Source organism: Sprattus sprattus, assembly GCF_963457725.1.
Source record: "Sprattus sprattus genome assembly, chromosome: 5".
NCBI lineage: Eukaryota > Metazoa > Chordata > Actinopteri > Clupeiformes > Clupeidae > Sprattus > Sprattus sprattus.
In genome coordinates, this window is record NC_137924.1 from 24,357,650 (window position 1) to 24,369,755 (window position 12,106).

At 43.4% G+C, this 12,106-nt stretch overlaps 3 protein-coding genes across 4 annotated transcripts in view; 2 read left to right on the forward strand and 1 right to left on the reverse strand.

Annotated features, from left to right (window-relative positions):
* LOC308365883 (leucine-rich repeat flightless-interacting protein 2-like) overlaps positions 1-2,591 on the reverse strand; it is a 41,102-nt gene extending 38,511 nt beyond the window's left edge. The window contains exon 1 of one of the 2 annotated variants that reach the window (XM_080839500.1): positions 1,834-2,591. In XM_080839500.1, coding sequence (XP_080695626.1) covers positions 1,834-1,923 — 90 coding nt within the window. In that variant the 5' untranslated portion in view covers positions 1,924-2,591. The remainder of the gene's footprint in view (positions 1-1,833) is intronic. The other variant, XM_080839499.1, reaches the window with a different exon arrangement.
* Positions 2,592-3,729: 1,138 nt separating this feature from the next.
* LOC308366087 (NAD(P)H dehydrogenase [quinone] 1-like) lies at positions 3,730-5,229 on the forward strand (the record flags this gene model as incomplete). Its single annotated transcript, XM_080839723.1, has 6 exons — positions 3,730-3,733; positions 3,889-4,053; positions 4,173-4,300; positions 4,447-4,560; positions 4,713-4,814; positions 4,930-5,229. 6 exons carry the CDS (start codon positions 3,730-3,732, stop codon positions 5,227-5,229), a joined length of 813 nt encoding a protein of 270 aa, XP_080695849.1.
* A 1,420-nt stretch (positions 5,230-6,649) lies between these two features.
* On the forward strand, positions 6,650-8,110 carry LOC308366088 (NAD(P)H dehydrogenase [quinone] 1-like; the record flags this gene model as incomplete). The annotated part of the gene is made up of 6 exons (XM_080839724.1): positions 6,650-6,653; positions 6,788-6,952; positions 7,065-7,195; positions 7,332-7,445; positions 7,613-7,714; positions 7,817-8,110. The coding sequence occupies 6 exons, from the start codon at positions 6,650-6,652 to the stop codon at positions 8,108-8,110; spliced, it is 810 nt and encodes a 269-aa protein (XP_080695850.1).
* Positions 8,111-12,106: the final 3,996 nt, after the last annotated feature.

Here is a 12,106-nt window from a genome sequence, read left to right on the forward strand (position 1 = left end):
GCGTTCCAACAGCTGATCTTTAAGGGCCTTCTATTTTTGAAGCCCTTGTTACAGAATCAGCCAGCTCATGAGGGCCGACATACCAGGCTGTCAAGAGTCCTGCGAGTGTGGGACTCCACTCTGCCTCTGCTTAAAGGCACAGCCATGTTCCTCCACACACACACACTGAGCATGCAAATATAACATGCCGCAATGGCTCCGGCAACCTGTATTGCAATGGTGACCAGCTTTAGGGGCGGTAGTACCTACACTGAGAAATGGAAAGTTGTCAAGAACTCTGTCATAACTGGTGAGCACCATCTGCCAAAAGAACGTTTAAGGGGTTTAGTTCTATCAGACAATTGGCTGAAACATGAGTTCCATGAATGACTTTCTGTTTTCTGAGGGAAGATCCCTTTTCAGTTAACTTTCAGTAAACCTCTGTATCTTTCTGGGCAAAACTGTATAAAGCAATGTGTATTTATAACTAAACATAACTACATAAATACAACAACAACACAAAGAATACTAAGTTGGTTAAGAATTGCACAGCTTGGGGATAGTATGCCATGACAAAAGGCAAACCATGTTCGATTCCTGCAGCATAACTGCATAACCTGCAGAGTAACTAGATTGCCACACTGTATGACATGCAAATATTTAACCACCATCCTGTTTGGGTGCAGTAAAGGGTATTAAATACATATGCACTACATTTTGTTTATTCTGCCTGAATATGCCATGTTCCTTGGTTCACAGTGGACACAGTAGACATAACATGCATGATGGCTCATTGAGAGAGTGCTTCGATTACTGAATTTGCAATTTTATGTAAGTGTAAAAGCACAAATTTGTGCAACATATGAATACACAACTTTGTGAGTTATCACTCCACCTCGCAGCCATTCATATAAATGATCAAATGAATCAACATCAACAACTTCTTTCCCTCGAGAGATTGCATTCTGAGGACCACCTCACCACTTCACACTTAATCTGATCTAATAATCTTTCAGTGCCAAAAACTCTAAACTGATTTGCAATGGTGGTTTGAAATAGTTAACGTTTAAGTAAAGGGTCTAGGACAGCTAATTACACCCAAGGAAGTCTCAGTAGTATGAATTTCACACTTTAAAAGCAGAAGTCCCTGTGGCCAGACTTCTAACAAGGCTGAGAGAGTAGGGTAAGAGAGTCTCCAGGGTAGGAACTCCCTAACAGATGCTGTAGCCTCAAAGCACCCTATTAATAAAGTTGCTACCATTTGCCCCAGCTTGCCCCTTTTGTGAGGACATTCCTGCTGGATAAGTTGGTATAAAGGGGATGGATGGGCAGAACTTTCACTATGCTTTCATATAGTCCCCGTTACACTGCAGGATTAACATTTCTGCCCATGCGCCAAAATCTAAGAAGAGAGAACATGGCCACACGAGCACCTGTCAGATCGACCACCTGTGGCAGTTTGTCATCACGGGCAGATCTGAACTTAGGTGACGGATTCTGACAGGTTAGCACGGGGTATTAGTCTCAACATATGGTTTTAGACGCTGTCCTGGGACACTTACTATCTTTCCACCTTCAACGTCATCGAGTTCCACCATGCGACTTCATATAGCCTACCTATTTGATGCAAAATGGCCATCCACCAATGAGTCCCTTAAGTAAGGAACACTGACCGATATCGTAACTTAATTCCCTGTGACTTCCTCAATTGCTGTGCATTCGGTAGTAAGGAGTCCTGTCATAACTCGTTATGTTGGCTGCAAGAAACATTTAACCTATTAAATGACAATAACTTGATCATCCTGTAGAAACCACTCAAGAAGTACATAATTTGGCCATTTTAGTGTTGCTTACCTCCCTCGCAATTACACTCAGAGCATCCTCTTCTGCTGTAAATCGGTCCTTGTTGGGAATTCTTTTTCGTCCTGGTCCTTGTGTCCCCATGGTGGTTTAACGTTATTACTCTTTTGTTTTTCTATTCCAATACGATGAATAACAATATCCTGTTTTACTTCGTCGCGTTATGGACGTCTCATAAATTCCTTAAATAGAAGAGGTCAGCATAAAAATAAACGACGCATTTTCCAGGCTCTAAAATCAGTCGTGTAGGCTACACCCAGTAGCTCGGTCATACAAATCACCAGCAACTATTCTGTGAAGCGTAAATGGAGGTGCATTGTGATACATCCGTCTTTAGATCTCTTCCTTGATTCTTTTTCAGTCACTGAACATTTCAACTTGGTGTAAGTGGATCCAGTTCATTGTCGCCCCGACGCACGTGTTACTTTCCTTGTTGAAATGTTCACAAAATCTCCGTCAATCAATGACTCTTTAGTTTATTCCAAGTTTAGACTAAAGTAATTGCCTTTACTTTTCCGGTTAGATGCACGTTGTCCACTCTCAAAAAAATATTTTCGATGAATAAATCACGTTGAACGGAAAGTTATTGCTGTGAAGGTAGATCTAATAAAACTATATTTCCGTTAAGTCTCGTTATTTCAATTGACGCATATAGGGAGCACTGGACTGTCATAGGTAGACATGCCAAACTGTGGTCCAAACCCGGATAAAGCCCAGAACGAAGTGAATACACGTTCCGGGGTACTGCTTTCAGTTTGCGAGTTTGCGACCGCGCAGGGGAAGGCTATCGCAATCTCTCACACCCTCCATGCTATTTTTAATGATGAGAGGCAAATGCTAAAAACAGAACCCTTGTCTTATAGCCCCCACTTCTTAAAGGCACACGCGATTCGAACCCCGTCACCATAGCCTACTTAAGACCACTACTGGTAGTCCACATGTCTGTAGTTTTCAAGGTGCAAATTCTACTCTGAATTTTTGGCTCAACAAGATGTTGCATCCCGGCGATATCTCATTAATAAAGCCTACCCAATCAATACAACAGAGGTGATCACTATAGTTGGGACATTGTGGTCTAACCTATAAATTGTGATATGTCTTTGCTTGATTTATACTCTATTAAAGAAACATGCTAACAACAACCTATGTCTAACTGCAGTCAAAATATCGCCACTTCAAGAAGCACAATCTCCTTTATGCGAATCTGGATATTTACGCGTATCTAGCCAGCAGTGATGTTTAAAGCTACATGATAACTTTCCAGTGCCAGATTCATTATTTATCATTTAATCAAGAAAGCCAGTTTATCACTGTCCATATAACACTACAACAGTAATAACTGGATTACGAAGCCTAGACTTTAAACTTGAGCAACAAGTACAGACCCACAGCATGGACGTGTGTCATCTATGCTTGTCTGGCGACCTCTATTGGTGGTACATTTATATGTAATTTATCGCCTTGGATATTCCAGATTAAATGTGACACTGTATGCGGCTACATTAAATTACAGTTTTTAATCAAAACAACCTATGTCTTTTTTGATGGCCATTGTCCTATTGCAGCCTCACTGACCCATGCTTTTATTTAATTCCTCTGAGTGTAACCTGTACCAAATACCTATCAGTTATCAACGGTAGACGCAGGTGGAGATAGCAATTAATGAATGACAAATACGAGTTCTTAACTGACGAGTTGCTACCAGCTGATGCAATATTTGTTGGCTAATTGTTTGGTTACTTTGGTTGGTTGCCCTTAATAGGTAGGCGAAATTTGAGGCAAAGAGGGATTGGTTGATTGCTAATTGGTTAACAGTGAAACTGTTTAAAAAGTCGGTCTGCTGGCTTTTGCTTTGTATTCCACTCCTCTCCTGTAGCATCTTGAAGCAAAATGGGTAAGTGGTCTGAATTGCTAAAACGTGTTTGAATATTATTTTAAGGTTTTTAATTGACTGTTACTGTGAAATGACTAGGGGTGTGTTTATTTTTATTTTTATTTATTATATAAACTCTTGCCCTCTACTTCATTTCTCTGTGTATACTCCAGCAGGTAAGAATGTGTTGATCGTTTATGCACACCAAAGTGCTGGGTCTTTCAATGCTGCTGCCAAGGATGCTTCAGTGGAGCAGCTTACTGCAGAGGGCTGTAAAGTCGTGGTGTCTGACCTGTACGCCATGAAGTTTAAGCCCGCTGCAACGGAGGAAGACGTCACAGGTGCGTTTATTTATTCATAGAGTTCACCTCAAGAAATGCCTTTAAACCTTTTGGAAGGAGGGACTGAACACTGTTGTAAGGTCTTACCATAAGTGTTTATCACCACCTGCCTACTGTAGGTGAGGTGAATTCCGAGCACTTCAAGTATGGAGAGGAAACCATGGTGGCATGGAAGGAAAGCCGCCTGAGTGCTGATATTGTGGAAGAGCATAAGAAAGTGACCGAGGCTGATCTTATAATTTTCCAGGTATGCCACTGATTTCTGTTCAGTTACTCATTCCCTTAAACAGGTCTTGGCAACATGTATTGACCACTTAATTATTATAATGGTTGATTTGTACTGAAAATTGTAGAAGATTATATTGCTTAAAGAAAAACCTGCTGTTTTTGTAGTTCCCCATGTACTGGTTTTCTGTGCCAGCCATCATGAAGGGATGGATTGATCGCGTTCTCACACAAGGGTTTGCCTTCACATCTGAGAAGCGGTACAGTCAAGGACTTTTCAAGGTAGGCTTATTTTCCCCTCTACATCACTTCTTGAACACCTGGATATTTGGCATTACCTTGCTGTCAAATGACTTCAGTTTAATTGCTCTAAACCAGTCGGGGCAGAGTCTTTGCATGAGTGCAAAAGTGATTTGCTTCATCTTGACTTGTAGGAGAAGCGGGCCATGCTGTCTTTCACCACTGGCTCCCATGAGTCCATGTTCAGCTCCAATGGTATCAACGGAGACATGAATGTCACACTGTGGCCTTTACAGGTACAGTATACAGGTGTGCTTGAACCACCTGCCATTACTAAGTCACTGTCATTTGTATTGGATTTTGCTGGTGTCACAACCTGATCAAATTTTGTTTGTTTTTGTCCCATTGCAGAATGGCATTCTCTACTACTGTGGCTTCCAGGTCCTGGCACCACAGATTTTCTGGGCACCGCCATACATCCCATCCGATGCCCGCGGCACCATGCTGGAGGGTTGGCGCCAGCGTCTCAAGGGTCTCCTCAGTGAGACTCCGCTCACCTTTGCCCCTTCAGACAGCTTTGACCGTGGAAGTGGCTTTCAACTGACGAAGGAAGTGAAGGAGCAGCAGGCTAAAGCTCCGTTCGGCCTCACTGTGGGTCACCATATGGACAAGCCTCTCCCTCCCAACAACCAGATCAGAGCTGGTGTGTGAAGTCTTGGCTCTGCGTGAAACCATGTTGCCTCTGTTTGTCAAATTAAAGGAATTTCTTTTGAACTGATGTAATGTGTCCTTAGTGGTGTCAAACTTGTCTCTGATGTGGTTGTAGCCATAATTGCAGGCATGTCATATTTTACATAATGGCTTCTAATCTTACTTGTAAAAGACTGCTGTCAACTCTCACTCATAAGGTGTTGATTAAACCCAAGGCAGCTTCTCTTGATTAGCAAAGGCTTCTTGACATCCTGGGTTTAAGGGAACAATTTGGTTGACTTAAGATGTTCGCCTCAAAGCATTCGCAATAACAGGCCCTTTACGTTTAAAACAAGCGCTTGTTGCCACTCATGCGATGCTTTGACCGAGTTCTAATGAATAGTTTCGCTACGTTGATTTTGTGACGTGTGGATTGTCATTTGGAACCCTGATGTGGTGATTGTAACTGCTCTGTCTATGTGTTGTGCTAAACTTTAACCTGGAGTATAAATAGCAAGCAAAAGTCCTTTCCAAGAGCCAGGAAAGTGAGCAGCCTTGCTCCTTTAACTTCCCATTTTTTAGCAGACAATTGGAAGTCAATAAAGGAGCAGGAAGGCTAATCTTCCTGGATCTTGGAAAAGAACTTGGCACGCCGTTTACTTTGTTTACGCTTAGGACGCACAACACTGAGCAGTACAGTGAAAAGTCATTGCTATCTGGAAGTTTGACACAAAGGATGGAGATAAAAAACAATTGCATGACCGTAGCGATGCAAACCATACCTGGTTTGTCTACATTCCAAACTTCCGGTGATACTTCCCACCGCATCACCACTCTCTGTGGGCATCATAACAAAAGTCCCACTCAATGTTGAGACTCATATCAAACAGTACATTAAGTGACGTGAACATACAAACACGTCAAGATTAAAGTGACCTAACACATAAAACACATTATGGGCAGAACAGTTATGTTATGTGGACCCCAGGAAGATTAGCAAACTGCTATGGCATAAGCTAATGGGAATCCTTTAATAAAATAAAATAAAAATAAACAGTGATGCTGAACTTTGACCTAAGCAATCTACTGCTCGTAATACATCTGTTTTGGGAGCTGAAAGAACTTCAATGAATGATGCCCTGATGCCCCACAGCATGTAGCTTGAGTGTCGGGAGTGCTGAAGATTATGCTCAAATTTAGCTGTTAAGGATTTTGCTTTTTCGAGATTTGGTCTTAACTGACGAGTTACTGCCAGCTGATGCATTCTTTGTTGGCTAATTGGTTGGTTACTTAGATTGGTTGCTGTTAATTGGGAGGCGAAATTTGAGGTAAAGAGGGATTGGTTGATTACTAATTGGTTAACATCGAAACTGTTTAAAATGACAGTCTGCTGGCTTTATTTTTTGTATTCCGCTGCTATCCTAAAGCATCTAGAAGCAAAATGGGTCAGTGGTCTGATTTGCTGAAATAAGCTGTTTGAATAATGTTCTTAGTTTTTTAATTGACTGTTAATTAATGTGAAATTACTAGTTCTATTGTACTCTTCCCCCTACTTAATTTTTCCGTCTTTCTCCAGCAGGTAAGAATGTGTTGATCGTTTATGCACACCAAAGTGCTGGGTCTTTCAATGCTGCTGCCAAGGATGCTTCAGTGGAGCAGCTTACTGCAGAGGGCTGTAAAGTCGTGGTGTCTGACCTGTACGCCATGAAGTTTAAGGCCGCTGCAACAGAGGAGGACGTCACAGGTGCGTTTATCCATAGCGCTCACCTCAAGAAATGCCTTAAACCTTTTGGAAGGAAGGACTGCACACTGTTTTAAGGTCTTACCATAAGTGTTTAACACCACCTATACTGTAGGTGAGGTGAATAATTCCGAGCACTTCAAGTATGGAGAGGAAACCATGGTGGCATGGAAGGAAAGCCGCCTGAGTGCTGATATTGTGGAAGAGCATAAGAAAGTGACCGAGGCTGATCTTATAATTTTCCAGGTATGCCACTGATTTCTGTTCAGTTACTCATTCCCTTAAACAGGTCTTGGCAACATGTATTGAACCCTTATTATAATGGTTGATTTGTACTAAAACATGTATCAGAGGTTATGGCTCAAGGAACCTGTTTTTGTAGTTCCCCATGTACTGGTTTTCTGTGCCAGCCATCATGAAGGGATGGATTGATCGCGTTCTCACACAAGGGTTTGCCTTCACATCTGAGAAGCGGTATGGTCAAGGACTTTTTAAGGTAGGCTTATTTCCACTCCACCTTACTCTTCTTGAACATCTGGATATTTGGCATTACCTTAAGTACCTTGCTGTCTTGTAATCTTAGTTTAGTTTAACTGCTCTATTCCAGTTGGGGCAGAGTCTTTGCATGAGGGCAAAAGTGATTTGCTTCATCTTACCTTGTAGGAGAAGCGGGCCATGCTGTCTTTCACCACTGGCTCCCATGAGTCCATGTTCAGCTCCAATGGCATCAATGGAGACATGAATGTCACACTGTGGCCCTTACAGGTACAGTATACAGGTGTGCCTGGACCACCTACTATTACTAAATCACTTGTCATTTGTATTGGCTTTTGCTGGACTTTTTATTTAATTTTTTTGTCCTTGCAGAATGGCATTCTCTACTACTGTGGCTTCCAGGTCCTGGCACCACAGATCTTCTGGGCTCCGCCACACATCCCATCCGATGCCCGCGGCACCATGCTGGAGGGTTGGCGCCAGCGTCTCAAGGGTCTCCTCAGTGAGACTGCGCTCACCTTTGCCCCCTCAGACAGCTTTGACACCGGAAGTCAACTGACAAAGGAAGTGAAGGAGCAGCAGGCTGAAGCTCCGTTCGGCCTCACTGTGGGTCATCATATGGGCAAGCCTCTCCCTCCCAACAACCAGATCAGAGCTGGTGTGTGAAGTCTTGGCTCCGCGTGAAGCCATGTTGCCTCTGTTTCTCAAATAAAATATTATTTTAACTGACGTAATGTGTCCTCAGTGGTGTCAAACTTGTCTTTGATGTGGCTGTAGCCATAATTACAGGCAAGTAATGTTTTACATAATGGGTTCTAGTCTTATTTGTATAAAACTGCTGTCAAGTCTCACTCATAAGGTGTTGATTAAACCCACAGCAGCCTCTCTTGATGTAAGTTTAAGGGAACAATTTGGTTGACTTGAAAGTCATTAGCCTCTAAGTATTCATAATTACAGGCCCTCTGGTTTAAAACAAGTGCTTGGTGCCACACATGCAGTGCTTTGACAAACTTCTTTTGAATAGTTTTGCTGTGTTTGAATTTGTGAAGATGTGGAAATACTGAACTTGGACCTGAGTTATCTACTACCACTGGTAATATATCTGTTTTGTGAGCTGAAAGAACTTTTAGTAATGATGCCCCAAATGTTTGGCTTTAGTGTAGCGAGCGTTGAAGCTTTTGCTCAACTTTAGATTTTCAAGGATTTTGCTTTCAAGGTTTGGTTTTATTTTAGATGTCAAAGTTTATGTGATGAGCACCCTTGGTGTCTTTAGGTGCTTTTAACATCTCACGTTTAATACATGATTTTTGAGCACAGATACAAATGTTTCTTGCACTTTTATTTTGTGTTGTGTTCATTTACGACCGTTGTGAAATATACTTTGTTAAAAAAAATTCAAACAGCCAAATGGACGTTCAGGCAGTGATATCACCTCTTTCTCAGTGATGGCTTATTTTCAGTCACTCTGTTGGATGCATAATCAATTCTTTAAAATGTGTAGGCCTATGTTACTGCTATTGTGTCATTGTGTGAAGACAAATGCCCAAAAATGCATCCTAAGTATAGGTTAAGGTTAACACTTTTAGGAACAACTGTGTATTGCACTGCTCCCAGCCTATATGTAGAACATTTTTTTTAAAATACCCCTTTGAGTAAAACAACATTGTATAGTGGGGAATTCATGTTTGATCGTGACTAGGCGCGATGCATAGACAAATACTGAATCATCTCTTGCTCAATTACTGGCCTCATTCCTGTTTTCCACAAGGGGACGCCACTCTCCATACACTGATTCAGGCTCCAAGGGCACGCTTGACTGCGATACATAATGAGCAGTGGACACATCGAATGTTAATCTCTTCGCAGTTTTGCAGCCGATATTCATCGTTAATCTTTGGCAACCGAGTTAACGAGGTGGATGAGAACTACTATATGGGGATTTTTGGACAGGAGGAGGATTGATGAGTTTTTCACAGGGCTCTATCGTTTACCTCATCTGTGACAGGGTTAACGGCAGGGCAGTCGTTTAAAATTATGAACCTCAGCAGGAGACGTGGAGGCCACGCTGACTTACCCCAGCCCACGTGTTTCTGTCTCACTTACTTTAATGACAGCAGAAACCAACGCCAGGGAATCCGTTTCACTTTTGGCAACCAATGTCCAAACTCTCTTCACATTAAAGTGTCTACCCATATGCAGTTATGTGGGTGTGCATAAGGAATTTATATCTCTGATTGTGAGGTTGACAGTCTTGAGTGCAAATGAGACTAAGTGTTTATAAATCTGAAACAAGAGCCAGTGGTAGGTGAGCTGATCCGGGTGCGTTGTGTCTGGACTGTAACTGATAGAGTTACCGTTCTATCATGTGTCACTAACACAACTCCTTGTTGTGTTTACATTTTAAAGTGATGCATTTATCCAAGACACGTATTATGACACCCTCAAATGTTCTTCTGCTGATGTATAAATCTGTATTGTCTTCATATCACTCACTTGACCATCTCCCACAAACATCCTCTGGAACGTCTTCAAAGACATTCCAGCCTGCTGCCTGAGCCGCACTCGCCAGAGCAGCGATTAGTGACGGCGTGCTGCGGGCAATTCTTTATGGACTCCATTTCCTCATGTCAAACACCCTGAAGCGGAGGAGGGCGCAGTGGGACAAATGATGCTCAGCTCTCAGGGCCCACAAATCTCCCTCTCCTCAGCAGCGCGTGAAGCTCGACACACAACACAGGCTCACTTGTGTGACTGAGAGGGTGTCAGGATGAGCAACCGCTGCCAAGAAGTGCAGCGGCGTGTAAACCGAGTCAGTTACACTGTGGAGCATCCGCCTTCTGGAAATGGCATCCACACACTGTAAGTCATGGAGGCAACGACTGTTGAGGGAGATGTTTGCTATATCGCTTTTATCACCATTTGTTAAAATTCTCTGTCTAGCTATGAAATCAAAGCATGAGATAATTGCAAAAGCTTGGCCATTGTGAATCATAAAAAAGGAATGAAATCTACTCTGCTCAGACTGGGTGAACCTGCCGTGTCATAAGTAGAGGTCCAACTTTCTGCAGGCCGAGCAGCTAGGTGTCAGCCAATGTCTGGTAAACCAGTTGAGAGGGATTCTCCAGCCGGTAAATTATTTCAATTCAAGCATCCACCGGTCGCCCCGGTGGTGGGCCGTATCACCTCATCTGCAGCGGCTGCCGCAGTTTATTTTCCACCACTGGGCCTTAGAGTGAGCGAAGCCACCTGGAGGATCAACAGCAGTGTGTGTGTGGCCTTCTGTAAAGGCGCCTTCTTTTATTTTTTTCAACAGGGTTGCATGACTTCCGGGCTTGGTGACAGATTGGTGTGTGTCTTGGGTCTTACACAGCCTTCGCTGCCACTACTCCCTCCATCCAGGCCCATCCAGCTGTTAGCTTCAACTCAGAGTCGCTAATGCAAAGCAGCCCCTTTTCGGGGGCACCCGAGCCACCTCCGTGGAAGCTGTACGCCCAGTGAACGCACTGCTGGTACTGGTGGTTCCTTTCCTTAATTTTGATTTCGACTTTTCACTGTGCAGCTCGTAAGGAGGTATTTATTTAGCATGTCATCACCTCCAACAAGAAACGAATCGGAGTGCTCTCGAAAAAATACTTGTGTGCTGCAAGCTCGGAGTTGTGGTGTATCAAAGGAGTCCCCTCTGTAATAATGCTGTCCTTGAGGGAAAGCGTCTTGTGTTTTGGCATTGCTTTTGTTTCCCTGCTCCTGGCTCTGCCAGCTGAAGTCACTTAAGTCCATTACCCCACATGCAACCATCCAGACTCAATAAGCAGAGCTTTACGGAGCGTAGTGGAGCTCCTCTGTTTCTCCCATTTCCACCAGAGATGCTTCACTGCAACGTTACTGCTGACTTGAGGACCGGTGCTGACTGAAGTGTGTGTTATTGGAGCCGTGATGCTGGGAACCCAAACCTCTCTAGCACGAGTCATCAGAACTGCTTTAGCAGTGCAGATGTGAGCGCCCCGTCACTCTTACAGCAAGGTGAAGGTTCAAATGGTTTCTGATGACATAGAGGCACAATCTCTGCCTTTTGGTTGGTTGCTTAATTTAGCATACTTCAGAAAATATCATATCCTATACTAATGTTGCATACTATCAGAGGTAGAGCAGAGAACCCCCACCTCCCCCCACTGGGCCAATGCCTGGTGCTATTCTTACAGATAGAAAGGGATTCATCATCATCTCCAACAAGACGTGTGAGAAGAAGCTGATCCTGTGCCTGATGGTACAGTGTGTCCTGCCTCCCCTTTGCCTGAGGGCTGTCGTGCTTTGACTGAACATCAATGGGAAACCACTAATGTAAACCACCTGGAGCAGGCTGGCATGGCTGGGGGACTCTTCTTACCCCGTGATGCTACTTGCCACATGTTTGTGTTTGACTGTCACATTGCTTCCTCTGCCAGATTACAGGCTGTTTTAGTTTTGTGTCCAGGAGTGTGCCTTTTCCTCATTAGCACCATGTCTATCGCCTAGCCTGCTCTCTCTCTCTCTCTCTCTCTCTCTCTCTCTCTCTCTCTCTCTCTCTCTCTCTCTCTCTCTCCCTCTCTCTCTGTCCTTCTCTTCCTTTGTGTCTCTCTGTTGATAGACGGTTGATATGTTTTCCTGTACCACCCACTACACTAT